Raw genomic sequence first — 20,900 nt, forward strand, 5'->3', positions numbered from 1 at the left:
CAGGCCATTCATCTGACCAGCCGTGTGCTTCACAGGGCATCTACGGACGCTTGTTTGTGTGGATCGTTGAGAAAATCAATGCAGCCATTTACAAGCCTCCGTCCCTGGAGCTCAAAGCAGTGCGGAGATCCATCGGCCTGCTCGACATCTTCGGCTTCGAGAACTTCACTGTTAACAGGTCGAAAACAAACACTTCACTTTACACAGTCACCTTATAGCCTACGAATATACTAATGCTAATTATTCTGTATGCATATTGTGCAAATGATGGTTAATTACAATGTGTATTTACTTTCCTTCTCTAAATATCAATTTATCTAAACATAATATATATATATATATATATATATATATATATATATATATATATATATATATATATATATATATATATATATATTTTTTTTTTTTTTTTTTTTATCAAAACGTAATAATTTATGAAGCACTGATTCAGTTGACTGTGAAATTAAATGTCTATTATTAATTAATTAATTATTATATATTTATACATAATAATGTATGTAAATATATAATAATAGTATTTAATATGTAAATAAAAATCTTAAAAGAAGCAACTTTGTATCAAGAATTAATAAAATCAGTTAATATGAATTAGTTATACATATACTGTATATATATAATTATTTTGACACATTCATTTATTATAGATTAAATTTGTAGTAATAGTATTTGATATGTAAATAATTAATATAAAATATTAAAATTATTACATTTTGTTAAAATGCATTGCTTACATATTAATTCAAATGTAATGCATGGATTATTATGAACTGAATGATAATGAATATATAGGTATAGTGATGTTGGCTGATGCAGTCGTGTCTCTCCTTCAGCTTTGAGCAGCTGTGCATCAACTTTGCCAATGAAAACCTGCAGCAGTTCTTCGTCCGTCATGTTTTCAAGCTGGAGCAGGAAGAATATAACCTTGAGAACATAAACTGGCAGCACATTGAGTTCACAGACAACCAGGACGCTTTGGACATGATCGCCATAAAGCCCATGAACATCATCTCTCTCATCGACGAGGAGAGCAAGTTTCCCAAGGTGAGGTCTGTGCTGTCGATCTCACACTGCGTCCTGTGTTTACGCTGACCGCTTGTTCATCATGTTTCAGGGAACAGACACCACCATGCTCAACAAACTCAACTCTCAACACAAACTCAACACCAACTACATTCCCCCTAAAAACACCTACGAAACACAGTTCGGCATCCAGCACTTTGCTGGAGTGGTTCACTATGAAACCAGAGGTTCGTTTCCTGTTTCCTTCATATCACACACGATACTCAACTGCATTCAGTCTGCTCTCAAAAAGATTTAAAATAAAATACATTTGAGATTTATGCATTGCTTAATTACATAAAACATTGCATCCATCTGGATCACACAGCTTTAACATCAACTTAATATGATGCATATATGCATATTTGTCAGTCATACACAAATGAAACATAAGTGGGTTTTAAATACACAGTAACCAGGTTTATCATCAATAAACCCATTTTTAAATATTAAAAAAAACAAGTTAAATTACTAAATATTGTTTGTTTTTCCACAGTACTTCATACTTTTTAAATGAATAAATGTAATTGTTTTTAATAAATGCATTTTGAAAATAGGATTATTTAAAATAGATGCAAATAGTCTTTGTATATCAAATAAATAAATCTTAAATTCAGGCCTTAATATCGAAAATATAATATAATATAATATAATATAATATAATATAATATAATATAATATAATATAATATAATATAATGATCTGACTTATGATTTTAATATTTCTAAAAAAAAATGCAGTTCAAATATGTATATCTTATATTTATGCCTAAATGTTTTATAATATAATATAATATAATGATCTGACTTATGATTTTAATATTTCTAAAAAATAATGCAGTTCAAATATGTATATCTTATATTTATGCCTAAATGTTTTATAATATAATATAATATAATATAATATAATATAATATAATAAAAAAAATATAAAAAATAATATAATGCATATAAAAATTTAACTGAATATGTCAAATGCATTAATGTAAAACAGCTGAAAAATCCCGCACATGCACACTTGTGCCATATCTAGAGAGCAGAATAGCATAGAAACTTCATAAAACGAAAAGCACCTCACAACTCCCTCGAAAGCACCAGAGCATCCTAACAATGATCTAGTGATCACTTCATCTGCTCACTACTGCTTTTGTCCACATTTGCAAATGAGTTTGTGTGTGTGTGCAGGTTTTCTGGAGAAGAATCGAGACACACTGCACGGTGACATCATTCAGCTCGTGCACTCCTCCAAAAACAAGTTCATCAAGCAGATCTTTCAGGCGGACGTTGCAATGGTATCTGCATCTGATTTATAGACTTTACTACGAGCACTAGATTATTATCTCTTATATCTATATATCTTATTTTCTATTATCTTAAAGCTGTGGTATTACCATAGTTCTTGGAAGTGAAATACCTTTGAGAATTAGCGTTAAGGATGGACTGGTTTCTGTAAATGCTTCCCTCTCTCTGTGTTTGTGAAATGTGGTGGCAGTTTCTGTGTGGTTATGTGTCTGGTGACAGTCTTGGCAAACCAGGTTCACACCATAAGGTAAAACACGGTAAAAGATTAGTAGTTTACAGTAACTAATGCATAGTTGATGCCGTTAACAGCACATTCGCTGCACATGCTTAGTGTTTTTGCTAATATGAAAGATGAGCGAGTATTAGTGCTTATTTCTGTCTTGATGCATCACTATTTTAATTCATAGTTTTTTATATTGGTTACTAATAAATGAAGGTGAAATAAAAATGACTAACTTTATAATTGCCATTTATATTCTAACCAATCAGATGCTTGCATGGTAGATGATGTAATGGAAAATCACTGTTGATTTTTCAATGTTTTAGAAAGAAATCTCTTGTGCACAGCAAGGATGCATTTATTTAATCAAAAATACAGTAAAAATGTGAAATATTATTATGATTTGAAATAACCGTTTTCTATGTGAATATACTTTAAAATAGAATTTATTTCTGTGATACGCCGCTGAATTTTCAGCATCATGACTCTCCAGTCTTCAGTGTCACATGATCTTCAGAAATCATTCTGATATTTGCTGAACAAGAAACATTTCATCACTTTTTCATGACACAACGAAACCTTTCCACCTCTTTTGTTCTCCCAAGTAGACAGAAATAATTTGACCTGCGTCTCTCCAGAAAATATATCTGTCAAACACAAGTTCCTGAGGTGAAACCACTTCCCGTTTGAGGATGAAAGAAATCAAGGAAAAGATTCAAATCAAAATGACAAAGCCGTTTATGACAGGTTCACCCTAAAAACAATCCTGCTCTCTGCTCACCACACTCTTTTTAAAGTGCATGCTCCTCTTTGTTTGTGTGTGTGTGTGTGTGTGTTTCCTGACTCAGGGGGCGGAGACCAGAAAGCGTTCCCCGACCCTGAGCAGTCAGTTCAAGCGCTCTCTGGAGCTCCTGATGCGCACACTGAGCGTCTGTCAGCCGTTCTTCGTCCGCTGCATCAAACCCAACGAGTTCAAGAAGCCCATGGTGAGCTAAACCTGAACTACAGGAACTCAGCTGTAGTTCATGGAGAAGGACACTTTCTGAACTCTGAAAATTGTCAGTATAGGACTTATCTTGGCTGATTTAACATTGCACAGATTAAAACACATTTTTGATGTTATGTGATCATGTGATGGTGTCTCCGTCTGTCCGCAGCTCTTCGATCGTGAGCTGTGTGTGCGGCAGCTGCGGTATTCTGGGATGATGGAAACCATCCGGATTCGCCGGGCCGGATACCCCATCCGTTACACTTTCGTCGAGTTTGTGGACCGATACCGTGTTTTGATGCCTGGAGTGAAACCTGCTTACAAACAAGTGAGTTCATGAAGTCCATTCATATAGTATTAGAGACTGATCTGATGTAAAATAATAAATAAATACATAAGAAAAGGAATTCACTATTTCTACAGGAAAAATGCAGTGTCCTTTGACCATTTCTTTATGTACTACAAGTTTTTCACTTGTAAATGGAATCGTTGTGTCCTTAATATCCATAGTTTTGTTTTGATGTATTGACGTCAAAGAAAAAAATCATAATCATAAATGAATGCACTGAAGGTAAAAAAGACAAGTCCTTACTATTAATTAATTATGTGAATTTATGTTAAATTTGTTTAGTTTTTTTCCGAACCCACAGTGTGATGATTTATATTATATCTAATAATATGAAATATATGTAAAAATATTTAAATATTAGTCTTACTTATAGAGAGAGAGAGAAAGAGAGAGTGAGATATATATATATATATATATATATATATATATATATATATATATATATATTTATTTATTTATTTATATAAATGTAATAAAATGTAAAAATGTATAATAAAAATAAAAATAAATGTAAAATTATATATATATGTATGTATGTATGTATGTATGTATATGTATGTGTGTTAAAATTTTACATTTATTTTTATTATTAATTTTTACAAATTTGTTATATTTATTTTTACTCTACTGTATTTAGTCTGGGGTCAATCTTTTTTTTTTTTAAGAAATTAATATTTTTCATGAATAATTACTAATAAATATCAGGAATACATTTACATTAAAAAAATTGATTTGCATAGAAAACCGTTATCGTAAATGTTAATAAAATTTCACAATATTACTGTTTATATTGTATTTTTGATCATATAGCGTAACACTTCTTTTAAAAATATATATATTTTTAAATCATTATGACCCCAAACCTTTGAATGGTACTTCCTTTTTTATGAATAATTAATAACAAATCAGGAATATTTGCATATTTGCATAGAAAACCGTTATCGTAAATTGTAATAATTTTTCAATACTACTTACAATATTACTGTTTAAATTGTATTTTTGACCAATTACCGTAAAACCTTTTTTTTTTTTGAGTGCAAATATTTGAATGGTTCTTCCTTTACATACTAAAATATATAATAAATAGATGAATCTTTATATCCATCAAACAATTTGCCATGTCCCAACATATTCTTGTTCTGTTTTGACAATTTTGGGCCCTTTTGTCCTTCAGGAGGACCTGAGAGGAACCTGTGAGCGTATCGCTGAAGCCGTACTGGGTCGTGATGATGACTGGCAGATGGGAAAGACCAAGATATTCCTGAAGGTATTAAAAAAAGGACTAAGATTTTGATGCAACTACAAACTACTGATAAAAGGATCAGTCCACTTCTGAAATGTTCCTGGAAAAAGGTTCTGGAAAAACACGCCGATTGTTGTTGCTGTTAAAAGCGTGTCGGGGGATTTAAAGCAGCAAACATTATTCTGGTGTTTTTGCGTTCCCGGAAACGCTGCCCTCAGCCAGAGGTCAAAGATCAGGAACTAGCTTGTTCATTACTAAACTGTCAGGGCCAGTTTTCCAGGCAGTGGGTTTTATCACACCTTCCAGTTCTCTGAAACAGGAAATCCCACTGCGCAGGAAGGAAGAGAGGACAGTGACAGGAAGTAACGACACCAGGAGAGATCCAGAGCAAGATGAGGCTTATTAAAAGACCTGACGATTACTGTAGCATCACAGAAGTGTGTCTGAGTTCATGTAGATCTCCTTTATATGTTTGCCAGGACCATCATGACATGCTGCTGGAGATCGAGAGAGACAAGGCCATTACTGATAAGGTCATTCTCATTCAGAAGGTTGTCCGAGGATTCAAGGACAGGTAAGAATGACCGCTGATGTTCAGCTTGTGCTGGAGGAATCTTAAATATTATAAGACCCACTGTTTAGTTGCATACATGCTCTGTGTTGTTTGATTCGCCACAGAAATCATTGCTTTAAATGAAGTAGAAATATATGCTTTTTGATTTTATTGTGCAAGGAAAGTAGTTTTGACTTTTTTGATTAATGGGCAAACTATAATGCACTTTATTTGCATAGAAAGGTTTGCACCGAAAAGCTGATGAGATTTTAATTTAAGGACCCATGTTACAAATTTATACAAGTGCAATTTAAATTAGCAATGCACCGAAATTATAATTTTTTTTCAGAAACTAAAATTAAAGTTTTCATTCAGCTGAAAACAAAAATGAAACATAGTTTCAGGAAATACATTTGCATAATTTCACTAAAAATGCTGTTCAGCAAACTAGTTCTTTAACAGTAAGGAAATAACTCATTTACTTTTCTGATACTTGTAGATTTTTGTGCACAAAACAGGGTTGCCAGATCTGTGTAACAAAACTAGCCAAACCACCAGTAAAACCAGTCCAAATGCATCAAAATACATATTTTACAGTCTCTACACTTTTGTGCATTACACATCATTTCAACTTTCCTATCCTCTGAATTAAAATGATTATTAAAACTTTATAGTCGCAGTTATTATAATTCATTATCATTATTGTTATGATAGATGTTTTCAGTTTAGTTTAGTTTATTTGTTTACAGGGGCAATGCACATTAATAAACATAACTGTAAATGTGCCAGAATTAGCCAAAAAGGCTATTTTTCATATAGTCCCTTGATATAATGTTAAAAGGTCACCCAAAAACAAAGACAAATGCACATCATATGAAAAACTACAAATACATAAATGCACAGTAAAAAATCTACAATACACTACTAAAATACAAAAACAAGTAAATTATCTAGAGAGGGAGAGAGAGAAAGAGAGAGAGCGAGAGAGAGAAAGAGAGACAGAGAGAGAGAGAGAAAGAGAGAGAAAAAGAGAGATGTGCATCTCTGCATCTTATGGTACGCTCAGTGTGATCGTATCTTAAGATGCAGTGCTAAAACATGCATTAAACAAAATTAAAAACATTGTCATGTTCCCCACAGATCAAACTTCTTGAAGATGAAGAAATCAGCAATGTTGATCCAGAAATCATGGAGGGGTTATTACTGTCGGAAGAACTATGGAGCGGTTGGTGTCCGATACGCTCATGTCCATCTGTGCACAGTTTCTGCAGCAGTATCTAACACTCCTCTCTCGTCTCGTAGATGCGCGGTGGTTTCTCACGTCTGCAGGCCTTGTATCGCTCTCGTAAACTCTACCAGACGTACCACATCACACGACAGAGGATCACTCTGTTCCAGGGCCGCTGTAGAGGACACCTGGTGCGCCGGGCGTTTCGGCACCGCCTCTGGGCCGTCATCACCATCCAGGCGTACACCAGGGGCATGATCGCCCGCCGGCTCTACAAAAGACTTAAAGGAGAGGTATCTGTAGCTATGCACATTTCTCCTAACGAGACCAATGCATTTTAATTATGGGAGGCGCTTCCAGTTTGGGGAATTCTACTCAAAAAAATCAAAACGAATCATTTGAAATCATAAAGTTGCACTACAAATAAGTGAGCGAGATGTAAATGTTCCTTTATGGTATTTTTTCAGACGACATAATGCTTTGTGTTTTAATATAGCAAGAAAGATGGGAAGAACTCTGCTCTGTCTTTTTCCTCTTATTTTATTTTTTCCTTTGTTTTTGTGCTGTAACAATATGAAAAAAGTATTTGTTATCTTTAAAAATTACGGGTATTGTCTTCATCTGAATGAAACTTAAAATTTTTTACATTGACTAAATAAGTCTATGCTTAATAAGTGGTTAAAAGGTAATCAATTATCTTCTATAAATATAATTTAGTACCATTAAATCCCCTAAAAGTAAAAAATATTCACTAAAAACCTATGTCTTACATAATACTGCTATAGTGATATATAACACTTCTGTAATATTGTTTATGAAATAATTAAGCTTTTCGGTTATTCAGGTTATAATCGGGTTATTTGATCTGGTTGTTCATGGTCTGTTGAAGGTCATTTGTTAATGTTTTTACACTTCTTAATGTGACCAAAGACAACAGAAACAGACATAAGTAGCACGGCAATATTCATAGCAATAGCCAAAAAAAAACATTGTATGGGTCAAAATTATCGATTTTTCTTTTATGCCAAAAATGATTAGGATATTAAGTAAAGATCATGTTCCATTAAGATATTTTGTTAATTTCCTATCTTGCATATAGCAAAACTTAATTCTTGATTAGTAAAATGCATTGTTAAGAATTAATCTGAACAACTTTAAAAACAATTTTCTCAATATTTAGATTTTTTTGCACCTTCAGATTCCAGATCTTCAAATAGTTGCTAACAAACAATACATCAATGTTTATTATTTACTCAGCTTTCAGATGATCTATAAATCTCAAAAAATAAAAAAAGAGGGTCCAGCGTCACAAATTTCCTTTTAATATCCGATGGTTGAAGGGAGATTGCTTGCTTATTATTGCATTCATAGAGCAACGCTTTCACTGAATGTTTGCCGTTTAAAGTAAGTTACTCCCATCATGTACTGCAGGAAAAAGTTGGCTAGTTCACGACAAATGCATTCCTCTTTTCTCAGTACCGGCGGCGTTTGGAGGCAGAGAAGATGCGACTAGCAGAAGAGCAGAAGTTCAGGAATCAGATGAGCGCCAGGAAGGCCAAAGAAGAAGCCGAAAAGAAGCATCAGGAACGACTGGCACTTCTGGCACGAGAGGATGCTGAGCGCGAGAGGAAGGAGCGAGAGGAGGCGCGGAGGAAAAAGGAAATGTTGGACCAGATGGAGAAAGCGCGACATGAGCCCGTCAACGACTCTGAGATGGTGGACAAGATGTTCGGCTTCTTAGGAACCACGAACTCGTTCCCTGGACAGGAAGGTCAAGCGCCGGCTGGGTTTGAGGTGAGGATGTGGATCTGAATCTCATTAATAGACTGATGAACGAGCTCCAGCGTCTGATTCTGTTCTCCTCAGGACCTGGAGCGAACACACAGGGAGCTCGAGGAGGAAGACCTGGACGAAGCTCTTCCTCTCCCAGAGGATGATGTGGAAGATTTGTCCGAGTACAAATTTGCCAAGTTTTCGGCCACGTATTTCCAGGGCACGACCACACACACTTATGTGCGCCGGCCGCTCAAACAGCCCTTACTGTTTCACGAAGACGAGGGAGATCAGCTGGTATGTGACCTTTGACCTTCTAAGACAACTTCTTTTTTTAAGACAGCATTGCATGTGTTCTTCGTAGAGAAGGACATCCCATAATGCACTGTGAGAAGCTCAAAAAAGAGGAATGCTGATTATAAATCTATTTAATTCAGTTTATAACATATGTGGATTTAAAAGGTAAAATAGTTTAAAGGGTAAAATGGTAAAAATTATTATTTTACCTGATATTTCTAAGTGGAAGGTATTCCAATGTGTAATTTATTTTTTTATAAATATAGAAAATGTTTATAAATATATGTGAGTATCAGGGAAATTTATTGTTAACTAAAATTAAAAAGCTAACTAAAACCATTACTAGAAATAAACATTAAATAAAATAAAAATTAAATTAAAATTCTTAAACTTCAACTAGTTGCCAAAGCATATTTTCTCATTTTATCTTAATTCAAGTGCTTTTAATTAAAAATAAAATTAATGTGGCAAATATATATTTTAAAAATCTAATAAAAATGACTAAAACACACAACTTTAACAACATTTTTTTTTTATATTTAATACGTTTATATTTATCAAAAAATATGTATAAATAAATACTCTATATAAAATCCGACACGTTTTTATAAATTTGTAATAAAGTTTATATTTGACTATTTTACACACACACACACACACACACACACACACACACACACACACACACACACACACACACACACACACACACACACACACACACACACACATATTAAAATATAGTATATAAATGCTATGTAAAAAGACATACATTTCTAATACTGTCACTATAAAAGGTAAATTGATTAAAAAACAATATAAAAAAAAAAAGTAACACAAATACCATTTGCAGTATAATAACTTGTACAGATGTCAAAAAAAATTCTAACAAATATTGTCTAAATAAAAGCTAAATATTGAATATTTTAACAAACTTGAAAATGACTTGAATATGATCTGCTAGTACTGTAATGTGTTAGTATCTAAAGTTAGTGTCATGCAGGCGGCTCTGGCCGTGTGGATCACCATTCTCCGCTTCATGGGTGACCTCCCAGAACCCAAATACCACACGGCCATCAGCGACGGCAGCGAGAAGATCCCTGTCATGACCAAGATCTACGAGACGCTCGGCAAGAAGACCTACAAGAGAGAGCTGCAGGCTCTGCAGGGAGAAGGAGAGGTACGGCTGACAAAACACACGTCTGGGCAGATGGGATCACATTGATGCATGTTTTCATGATCCATAAGGCACTTTGTATCCATCTCTTACAGAACTCACACACTGAAAGTCACAAGAAGAGCAGTGTGCGTCACAAGCTAGTGTCGCTCACCCTGAAGAAGAAGTCCAAGATCACAGAGGAGGTGAGTGATGCGGTGCACCCTCGTTTCTGGGAGCTCGCTTCTGGTTTTTAAACTCATTGACCCCTTCAAGACATTGATTTCACAAGTATGAGTCTCTGTCTCTGAGCAGACATCTCTCTTTTTTTCTATTGACATTGATACATGAAACTTTCCATTGCACTAAAGGTTCTTTATAGTGAAAAGGTTCATTTATATTAAAATGTTCTTCATGCTATGAATTTTTTTTTATTTTAGGAACTTTTAACTGGAAGGTTCTTTGAGGAACCCAAAAGGCATCGCTGCAAAAAACACCTTTTTGAAACAATTTTGTAAAATTGAAAGGAAGTTATTAGGAGCAATAAACTCTTCTTACACCAGCCAGATGTGAAAAAAAGATCAGTTTCTTCAGAAACAAAATTTACTGATTCAGAACCTCTACTATTCCTATAGCTATCAAACTTAACTTTTCAATATGCTTATTTGTAAGATGCTTTTTAGTTTATTTTATTTTATTTATCTATTTTTTATTAAATAATTATTAAAATTATTCAATTATAAATAATAAAATACAGGCCAAAAATCTCTATTCTACTTCAAATAAATATTTTACCATTATTATGACTAAACGTTTATTTTATTTTATTTTATTTTATTTTATTTTGAGAACCATAATAATTTAAATGTGTTTTCAAATAATAAAATACTGGCCTAAAATCTCTAAGCGAATTTCAAATAAATATTCTTCCAACTTTTCCATGACTAACATTTTTTTTATTATTATTTTTTTATTTATTTTTATTTTTTTATTATTATTTTTTTATTATTATTTATTTTTATTTTTTTGAGAACCATAATAATTTAAATGTGTTTTCAAATAATAAAATACTGGCCTAAAATCACTAAGCGAATTTCAAATTAATATTCTACCATTTTTCCATGACTAAAATTTTTTTTTATTTTATTTTATTTTATTTTGATAACCATAATCATTTAAATGTGTATTCAAACAATAAAATACTGGCCTAAAGACTTCAAATAAATATTCTACCAGTTTCCATGACTAAAGTTTTTTTTTTTTTTTTACAAATCAAATCAAGGAGATTCTTCAAATAAATATTTCACACCTAAAAATAATAATTTTGGGAACCCCTGCTTTCTCTAATGTCTTTTTTTATCATGTCAATCCTGATATTGACTTTCAGAGTATTTTCTCTCCTTGTTGTTCTGTAGGTGACCAAGCGTCTGAATGATGGTGAATACACAGTTCATGGAAACAGCATGCTAGAGGACCGACCCACATCCAACCTGGAGAAACTGCACTTCATCATCGGCAACGGCATCCTTCGGCCAGGCCTGAGGTCAGATCGTGGATACGGAAATATGATATTATGAATATAATACACAGCAAAGCATATATAGAATGACTCCCTGGGCATCTTCGTCCCTGTTGTTTCTCTCAGAGATGAGATCTACTGTCAGATCTGTAAGCAGCTGACCCAGAATCCCTCTAAAAGCAGTCACGCCCGCGGCTGGATCCTCATGTCTCTGTGTGTCGGCTGCTTCGCTCCCTCTGAGAAGTTTGTGAAGGTGACTAACACTGGTTATATGCCTCTTTGTTTCTCCTTTTTTATGTTTTGGATCCTCAAGTTCGACTACAAATCTTCTTCTCTTCTTCGATTAGTGCATCTGTAATATTTCAAACACAGATGAATACTTTAATCATGTCTAGTTGGTATTCAAGTACTTACTTAAATCCGGACATACATTATTTATTGCACCTTCAGAGACTGAAATATTGTTATTGAAGATTATTGCATTATGAGTTTTCAAGGTTATACGATTTTACTGCTTTTAACATGAATTAAACAATTGCATGTGCTTTGGCTTTCTTAAGAACGTTCCCAGCATGTTAGAAGGATAAAACCAAGTGATTTTTTTTCTTTACTAAAATAATTTTGCTTGAGCCAATTTATGGCCTAGTTAAGTAATTGTGCAGTAAATAGGTTACAAACTTACACATTTCTACAAAAACACAGAATAAATTTAAAGTTGAGAAGTAAATAAAAAAAAATATATATAGTTTTCTATATAAAAAATGTATATTTCATTATGCAATCGCTCTTTAAAAGTTTGGAGTCATCAGACATCATACACCAAAAAACTATATCCTTTTTGAACAATGATTAAGGGTTAAATGCATTTTTTAAATTACATATTCAATTAAATTAACAAATGAAATACATTCAGCAGTTGTGTCTGTAGCCTAATTTAATTTTATTTAATTTTATTTAATTTTATTTAATTATTATTTTTATTTTTATTCTTATTTTTATTTTTATTTTTATTTATTTTTTTATTTTTATTTTTTATTTTTTATTTTATTCTATTTTAATTTAATTTTATTTTTATTTTATTTAACTCAATGTAAAAAATAATTATTTAAATGTTTTTAATTTTTAAGTTTTAAGTTTTAAATTATTTTCTAAATTTACATTTAAAAAAATTTTTTTTTTTTTTTAAATAGGTATGACTAAATTGGGTCTCTGAAGGTTGATTGTAAGTTGAGTGTGTGTCTTCCTCCTGTAGTATTTGAGGAACTTCATCAGTGAAGGACCTCCGGGTTACGCTCCCTACTGCGAGGAGAGACTGAGGAGAACGTTTGTAAACGGAACAAGAGCACAGCCGCCCTCCTGGCTAGAGCTTCAGGTATCAGAGACTGACTTCACTGGTTGTAAAAGCTCTTTCTGCTGCTGTTTTCCATGCAATAAAAGGACACAGTGACTCTAAAGGTCCATCAAACTCTAGGACTATGATGTCCATATGATGTCTTCTTTTCACAATTTCATCCAAGGCCACGAAATCAAAGAAGCCGATAATGCTGCCTGTGACGTTTATGGATGGAACCACAAAAACCCTGTTGACGGATTCAGCGACCACAGCCATGGAGCTCTGCAACGCACTGTCAGACAAGATCAGCCTCCAGGATCGATTCGGCTTCTCCCTGTACATCGCTTTGTTTGATAAGGTACACAAATCACAACAATGAACTCTTTTTGGCTTAATTATAGTGTTTTTTTAACTAATCATATTTGATACAGGCTTCTAAATGTTTCAAACGTTTCTGTAAGACCTGTTTCGCACAATCTGTCTTCTGTCATCTGATTGATCCTTTTTTTTTTTATGAAAAAGTCACATGGAAACATTTTTTAGAAGCTCCATATTCTCACTATATCATACTATATGAGCCATAAAAACAAATGCATACATGTAAACTTTTTATTGGTTTTTTTTTTTTTTTCATTTTTTTCCCCCTAAAGGTTTGGTTATTTCATACATCAGGCTTTACACTGATTTCAGTTCAGAAAATCTCACAGAACTTTCAAGAACATATCAGGGTCATATTTCATGCCCAAATTAAAATAAAAGAAATAAATCTATTATTTTTTTTATTGAAATAAAGAAAATTAGAATTAAATTAATTGCTTTGAAAATGTCACATGCAAATTATTCTAAAATATGTTTTAAAACTAAAAAACTTTAAATTTAATAGAAAAAAATAATGTACAATTATATATAAATATAAAAATAAAGCCCTTTTTTCTTCTTTTACCCCAGGTCATATTTAAGCCCAAAATTAAAAGCAAAAAATCTGAAATTATATTTTTCACTATAAATTAAGCCTGTTTTCGGAGCATTAAGATTTTCTACATTTTTGTCATTTTTATTTTTTAATACAATTATTTTGAGCTCAATATTCTAACTGTATCTTGAAGCTGTATCGAATATGATGCTCGACAAACACATATGCCAGTGTTCAGTAAAAGTGATTTTTCGGACTATTATTTCATACGTCAGGTTTTACAAGGACTGTGTTTGGCAGGTTTCGTCTCTGGGCAGCGGTAATGATCACGTGATGGACGCCGTGTCTCAGTGTGAGCAGTACGCTAAAGAGCAGGGCGCGCAGGAGCGCAACGCCCCCTGGAGGCTGTTCTTCAGGAAGGAGATATTCACGCCGTGGCACGACCCGACGGAGGACAGCGTCGCTACCAACCTCATCTACCAGCAGATCGTGCGCGGCGTCAAGTTCGGCGAATACCGCTGCGATCGGGTACGAACCTCAGACACAGAAAACTAAATTAAACATTTAAATTTTAAGAAATGTATGCATTAAGCAGACACTTTTATCCAAAGCCACTTACAGTGCATTTAAATCGAACATTTTTTACCTAAAATGCATTCCCTGGGAATCAAACCCACAATGCTCTACCACTTGAGCTACAGGAACACAAATTAATTGCATTTTCAATCACCCACTGTATTTCTAAGGAGGGAATATTCTCTTTTTCTGCATCTTTCTTTTGCTTTTGATCTGTTTTTCCATCACATCTCTTTCTTTTGATTGTCTTGCACGTCTACTTTCCCTTGCACTCTTTCTGCATCTTTTCCTTCTGTTTCCTCTTTCCGGAAGAAGGAGGATCTGGTGGAGCTGGCGTCGCAGCAGTATTACGTGGACTACGGCTCTGAGATCCTTGTGGAGCGCCTGTTGAGTCTTATTCCATCCTACATCCCTGACAGAGAGATCAGCTCGGCCAAAACCGTGGAGAGATGGGCTCAGTTCATCATGGCTGCGCACAAAAAGGTGCCAAACTTAATAATCGCAGCACTCAATTAGTGGTATGTGGAATGGAAGATGTGTGTAGTGCTTACTGCGCATTATATACAGCACTGGATACTGCCTGCTTCCAAAAATACCATGCAGTGTGAAATGATTAAGGTTTTAAAGAGCAGTGTGCTGTTTAGTTGCCACATGACCTCAGTAATTGCATTCAGAAAGTGGAGTGCAGTCAAAAAGATAGTATATTTTATCCCAACATTAAAATAAATAAAAACAGAAATGCTATTCCTTTTTATATAAAATAAAAAAAAAATCATTATCATAAAAATGTCATGAGAAAAAAATCAGAAATGTTAATTCTAAAATAGATTTAGCATAGGAATAAATTAAATTAAATTGCAACACACACACACACACACACATATATATAATCTGTGTGTGTGTGTGTGTGTGTGTGTATATTCAAATTAGGAAAATGTAAATGAACCATCATGAAAAGGTTTAAAAATCAACAGAAATGAAGATAACATTACATTTTGCATGAAAAAACAAATAAAGTCAATTTTTTGGCCCAGGTCATATTTCTGCCCCAAAAAATAATATATGTACTACTACGTATTTTTTGTTTTGATTTTGGGGATGTGTGCTAAACATGCCTCTGTCAGATTCAACAAGTTATCAGCTCAAAAATAAAGATTTACTAAGCCTTTAAATGTATTATTGTTATTTTTTTGTCATATTGATCAAATTAAGAGTCAAGAATGAGACGCTCTACAGCACGGTTGATATTACTGTCAGTGGAAAGTCATTTCCAGCACATGCATTGTATTTCACAGTCTACTCTGGTTGATCACCGTGTGTTTCATGCATGTAGAATATTAAGCTCAGAATACACACTGCATACATCTTTCTTTCAATAAAATAGTAGGTACAGTAGTATGCCATTCTGAGCAATTAGTATTTCATCTTTAATGAAATCAGCAAAGCTGTTAGTAACCATTATGTTGTGTTTGTAGGGCATCTACACCCAGAAGAGGGTCGACCCTCAGAAAGTGAAGGAGGAAGTGGTGGAATTCGCTCGTTATAAGTGGCCTTTGTTATTCTCAAGATTCTATGAGGCCTTTAAATTTTCAGGTATTTTTTCACAAATGATGTCACATTAATATTGCTCAAGGTTTGTGTGCTGTATGTTTACAGATGGCTGTTTATGCTTAGCATATTGTGTTTCTGAAGGTCCTAGTCTACCCAAGAACGAAGTGATCGTGGCTGTAAACTGGACTGGCGTTTACTTCGTGGATGAGCAGGAGCAGGTTCTTCTGGAGCTTTCTTTCCCAGAGATCACTGCAGTGTCCAGCAGCAGGTACGGCATTTCACAAAGATTCATTTAGTGGGTTTTTTTTCACACGATTTGAGATTTGAAGCCAAAAGCCTCTGTGTTTGTCAGTGGAGGGAAGCATCAGGCCCAGAGCTTCACATTGGCCACCATCAAAGGAGACGAGTACACGTTCAGCTCCAGTAACGCAGAGGACATTCGGGACCTGGTGGTCACCTTCCTAGAGGGGCTCAGGAAGAGATCCAAGTTTGTTGTGGCCTTACAGGACAACCCAGGTTAGAGAAAAGGACACAGTCACATCATATCAATGGACCTTGTTACTTTTGCTTTCACTTAAATGGTGAATCTCACTAATTAGATTTTATTCAAGTACAACAACAACAACAAAATTTACATTAAGAGGCCTATTTAAGGGCCTAGGCCATTTTTTTTGGCTAAAATCAATAGACAAAAATATTAAATTATGTTTTGCAAAAAGAAAAAATTAAGTCTGTTTTTTGGGCCAGTGTTATATTTCTGCCTGAAATCTAAATAAAATAAAATAAATATATTTTTTGCATACAGAAAAATAAAGCCTATTTTAGTGCTAAGGTCATATTTCAACCTCGAAAGATCAACAACAACAAAAAAATAATAATAATAATTTAATTTCTGTACAGTATAAGGCCCAGATTATCAAAGAAAAAAAATATAGAATATTTTTCATAAAGAAAATGAATCTTATTTTAGGACCCTAGTCATATTTCTGCCTAAAATCTAAATAAAATAAAACAAAAAAAAACAAATGTATTTTTTTGCATACAGACAAATAAAGCCTATTTTATTGCTTATATTTGATTTTATTCAACGTCAAAAGATCAACAAAATATTATATTATATTATATTATATTATATTATATTATATTATATTATATTATATTATATTATATTATATTATATTATATTATATTAAGTCAAAGAAGAAAATATAAAATCATATTTTTCATAAAGAAAATAAATCTTATTTTAGGATCCAGGTCATATTTCAGAAAATAATATTAAATTATGTTTTGCATAAAGATTTTTCAGATTTTTTATTAAGGGCCATATTAGTCCAAAATGAAAGAAAAAATATGAAATAAAAAAAATTGATAGAGAAATAAAGGCGATTTAAGGCTCAGGTCACATTTCAGCACAAAACAATACAGAAAAATATACAGTTATATACTGTATAAAAAAAATAAGGCTTACTTTAGTAAATAAGTGTGTAATAATTTTTCACGACAATTAAGCATATATTTAAGGTGAAAAAAAATTATCTAATTCACAGCATAAAATATTAATTTATATTTGTTTTATTTGAATTCTAAATATATATTAATATAACAATACTATTATTCTTGACACTACTTACTTTTTGTCTGTAAATCAGAATTCAGCTCTTGTTTTTTTAATAACTAATGTTAATTTGGGATTCTGTAGGCGTTTCTTTGACAGTCAGTGTCACAGCTGTTCTCTTTCTTCATGTAACTCATTTCTCCTGATCAGCCGGCGATGATTCGACGTTCCTCAGCTTCCTGAAAGGTGACCTCATTCTGCTGGACCAGGACACGGGCGAGCAGGTCATGACGTCCGGCTGGGCTCACGGGATCAACGACAGAACCAAGCAGAAAGGAGATTTCCCTGCCGACTGTGTTTATGTGCTGCCTACAGTCGTCAGACCTCCGTCTGATGTCGTGGTACTGATATCATTATATTGTGTTCTGCTGCAGGCGGCGTTTCATATTTATTATTGCAGTCTTTTATGAAACCTCTCTCTTTTGCACGGCTCAGGCTTTGATTACGATGACACCAGACCAACGGCAGGAGTCGATCCGGATTTCCCATGTTCCTGTGATGGAGACGGAGGAGAGGATAAAGCCGTACACGCTGGAGGAATTCTCCTATGACCACTTCAGGTGAACGACCACACTTCTGATATAACAAAATACATGTCAATGAAGTCAATTCAATAAATACAAAAAAATATTATATTCTGATTTATAGTAGAAATAAAAGTGCTGTGTCCAGACCGGGTTATTATATTTATATATATATATATATATATATATATATATATATATATATATATATATATATATATATATATATATATATATATATACTGTATATAGGGACCAAATTAATCTCTCTACACATCTGTTTTTATTATGAAAATATAAAATAAGCCTGTTTTTGGCCCAATGTCATTTAAGAAAGAAAGAAAAGGGAAAAAAATAATAAGAAATGTAATCTATCTTTAATAAATTCTCATAGAAAATATAGCCTATTTTTAATATTATGCTTTTAAATAATAAAATGAATGTAAATTAAGTAAATTAATTTCAAATCTGGGTTGTTGCTAGTAGTTTTATTTTATTTATTTTATTTATTTTATTTATTTATTTATTTATTTATTTATTTATTTATTTATTTATTTTTTATTATTATTATTATTATTATTATTATTATTTAAAATGTTAATTCCAGCCTTTTCTTGGTCTTATTGTTCATTATTCATCGGTTCATATTCTAAGGAAAATAATACTTGTCTTTACAAAGAAAATGTTGTAAGCAGTCACTTAATACACATATTATAATTAACTCATGCAAATGCATATGTGTTTTGACCCTTGACCCTCTCCGCTCATCCAGGCCTCCTCCCAAACACACGCTCAGTAGAGTGATGATCACCAAGAACCATGGGAAGGACAAACTGTGGTGCTGCACACGAGAACCCATCAAACAGGCGCTGCTGAAGAAGTGTGTGGGCCACGAGGAGCTTTCCCAGGAGGCCTGCATGGCCTTCATTGATATCCTTCAGATCTGGGACACATGTGCTGAGAGAGCCATCTACAGATTTGATTTTCTGTTGATTTGGGGCTGAAATAGGCTTTATCTTGTTATGTAAAATATAATTTCATTATTTAGTTGATTTTGGGTTGACCTCGGCCCTAAAATATATATATTTTTTCATTATGCAAAACATCATTTCATATTTTTTTTTATCTTGATCATGATTTTGAGCTGAAATATGATCTGGACATTATTAAAGGCTTTGTTCTATTTATGCAAAATATAATTTTAGATTTTTCTCTTCCATTATTGGCGTAAAATAGGCATATATTTTAGTGTAAAATATAATTTCATGGTTTTTATAATTTATTTATTTATTTTATTTTGGCTGAAATTTTACCTGGGCCGTAAAATCAGCTTTTTTATTTGTGCAAAATATAATTATTAAATTCAGAATTTTTAATTTAGATTTTAAAATAGACCCTAAATAGGCTTTTTTTAATGCAAAAAAAAAAAAATTCATATTATTTTATACAGATTTTAGGCTGAAATATGACCTAGGTCCTAAAATATATTAAATTTTCTTACACCAAAATGTAATTTTGTATTTCTTCTTTTTTTTTTTTTTTAGTCTAAAATAGAAGTTGATGGATATTATGTTCTCTGCCTGTTCCTTGACCCACTCTCCTGCACCTATAATGAAGTATATGGGCGATTATCCGTCCAAGCGCACGCGGTCTGTGAACGAGCTCACAGATCAGATCTTCGAGACTGCGCTGAAGGCAGAGCCTCTAAAAGATGAGATCTACTGCCAGATCATCAAACAAATGACTGAAAACCATGTCAAGTACGTCTCTCCTTTACGTTTACAGCCAGACGCTGTGATTTCTTCCAGTATGCACTTCCATGCACTACCATTTTCTGTTAAATAAATTGTAAAATGTAGTTTATTCCTGCGATCAAAGCTGTATTTTCAGCATCAATCCTCCAGTCTTCATTGTCACATGATTCTTCAGAAATTATTCTAATATGCTGATGATTTGCTGCTTTTCTGATTATTATCAATGTAGAAATCTGTCATATTTTTGTTGAAACTGTTACATAATTTCTAGAAAGTTTCATAACCTCTGTGTGTGTTTGTGCAGGTACAGTGAGGAGAAGGGCTGGGAGTTGCTCTGGTTGTGTGCCGGTCTCTTTCCTCCCAGTAACGTCCTCTTGCCGCACGTTCAGAGGTTTCTACAGTCGAAGAAACACCATCCGCTGGCTCCTGACTGCATGCAGAGACTGCAGAAAGCTTTACGGTGAAAACACTCCTTCACCACACACACACACATACATGCATTTAATATATCAACAGCAGATTTATATTGCAAAGATACTTGCATCTGAATGAGAACCATGAAAAATAAGCTTTTCACAGACTTCTTAATATGCAGAAGATCTTTAAGTCTTTTATTTTGACAGTTTACAAAAGGATAGTGACTTAAATCTGTTTTCTTGAATGCACTTGAAAGCCAAAGTCGACAAGGTCATAGTTATGAGTGGAAAACGTAAAAGCCCTGAGTTTCTGACTGGAGCTGTCAGTCTCATTTACAGTAAAACTAGCTAAGTTACTTATACAAAATACAAAAGTATTGTGCAATTATGATAGAATGCATAATGATTCGATTTGCAGTGGCTTCTTAAATAAACATAAAAATGTAAAACATGTTGCTCAAAGGAAAGCATGGCACTAGCATCACCAGGATCATGGCATGCATGA

At 33.3% G+C, this 20,900-nt stretch overlaps 1 protein-coding gene across 1 annotated transcript in view; it reads left to right on the forward strand.

The window, feature by feature from the left end:
* myo7aa (myosin VIIAa) overlaps positions 1-20,900 on the forward strand; it is a 39,211-nt gene that overhangs the window by 12,795 nt on the left and 5,516 nt on the right. The window contains exons 12-39 of the mRNA XM_052531641.1: positions 36-178; positions 855-1,065; positions 1,136-1,271; positions 2,268-2,374; positions 3,453-3,590; positions 3,762-3,920; positions 5,116-5,208; positions 5,664-5,758; positions 6,878-6,962; positions 7,040-7,258; positions 8,442-8,759; positions 8,832-9,035; positions 10,039-10,215; positions 10,308-10,397; positions 11,607-11,734; positions 11,837-11,963; positions 12,963-13,082; positions 13,228-13,401; positions 14,257-14,484; positions 14,845-15,015; positions 16,008-16,125; positions 16,225-16,351; positions 16,436-16,599; positions 17,852-18,042; positions 18,137-18,261; positions 18,998-19,155; positions 19,832-19,985; positions 20,284-20,439. Of these exons, the coding sequence (XP_052387601.1) occupies positions 36-178; positions 855-1,065; positions 1,136-1,271; positions 2,268-2,374; positions 3,453-3,590; positions 3,762-3,920; positions 5,116-5,208; positions 5,664-5,758; positions 6,878-6,962; positions 7,040-7,258; positions 8,442-8,759; positions 8,832-9,035; positions 10,039-10,215; positions 10,308-10,397; positions 11,607-11,734; positions 11,837-11,963; positions 12,963-13,082; positions 13,228-13,401; positions 14,257-14,484; positions 14,845-15,015; positions 16,008-16,125; positions 16,225-16,351; positions 16,436-16,599; positions 17,852-18,042; positions 18,137-18,261; positions 18,998-19,155; positions 19,832-19,985; positions 20,284-20,439 (4,316 nt within the window). The remainder of the gene's footprint in view (positions 1-35; positions 179-854; positions 1,066-1,135; positions 1,272-2,267; positions 2,375-3,452; positions 3,591-3,761; positions 3,921-5,115; positions 5,209-5,663; positions 5,759-6,877; positions 6,963-7,039; positions 7,259-8,441; positions 8,760-8,831; positions 9,036-10,038; positions 10,216-10,307; positions 10,398-11,606; positions 11,735-11,836; positions 11,964-12,962; positions 13,083-13,227; positions 13,402-14,256; positions 14,485-14,844; positions 15,016-16,007; positions 16,126-16,224; positions 16,352-16,435; positions 16,600-17,851; positions 18,043-18,136; positions 18,262-18,997; positions 19,156-19,831; positions 19,986-20,283; positions 20,440-20,900) is intronic.

Source organism: Carassius gibelio, chromosome A18 (genome assembly GCF_023724105.1).
Source record: "Carassius gibelio isolate Cgi1373 ecotype wild population from Czech Republic chromosome A18, carGib1.2-hapl.c, whole genome shotgun sequence".
NCBI lineage: Eukaryota > Metazoa > Chordata > Actinopteri > Cypriniformes > Cyprinidae > Carassius > Carassius gibelio.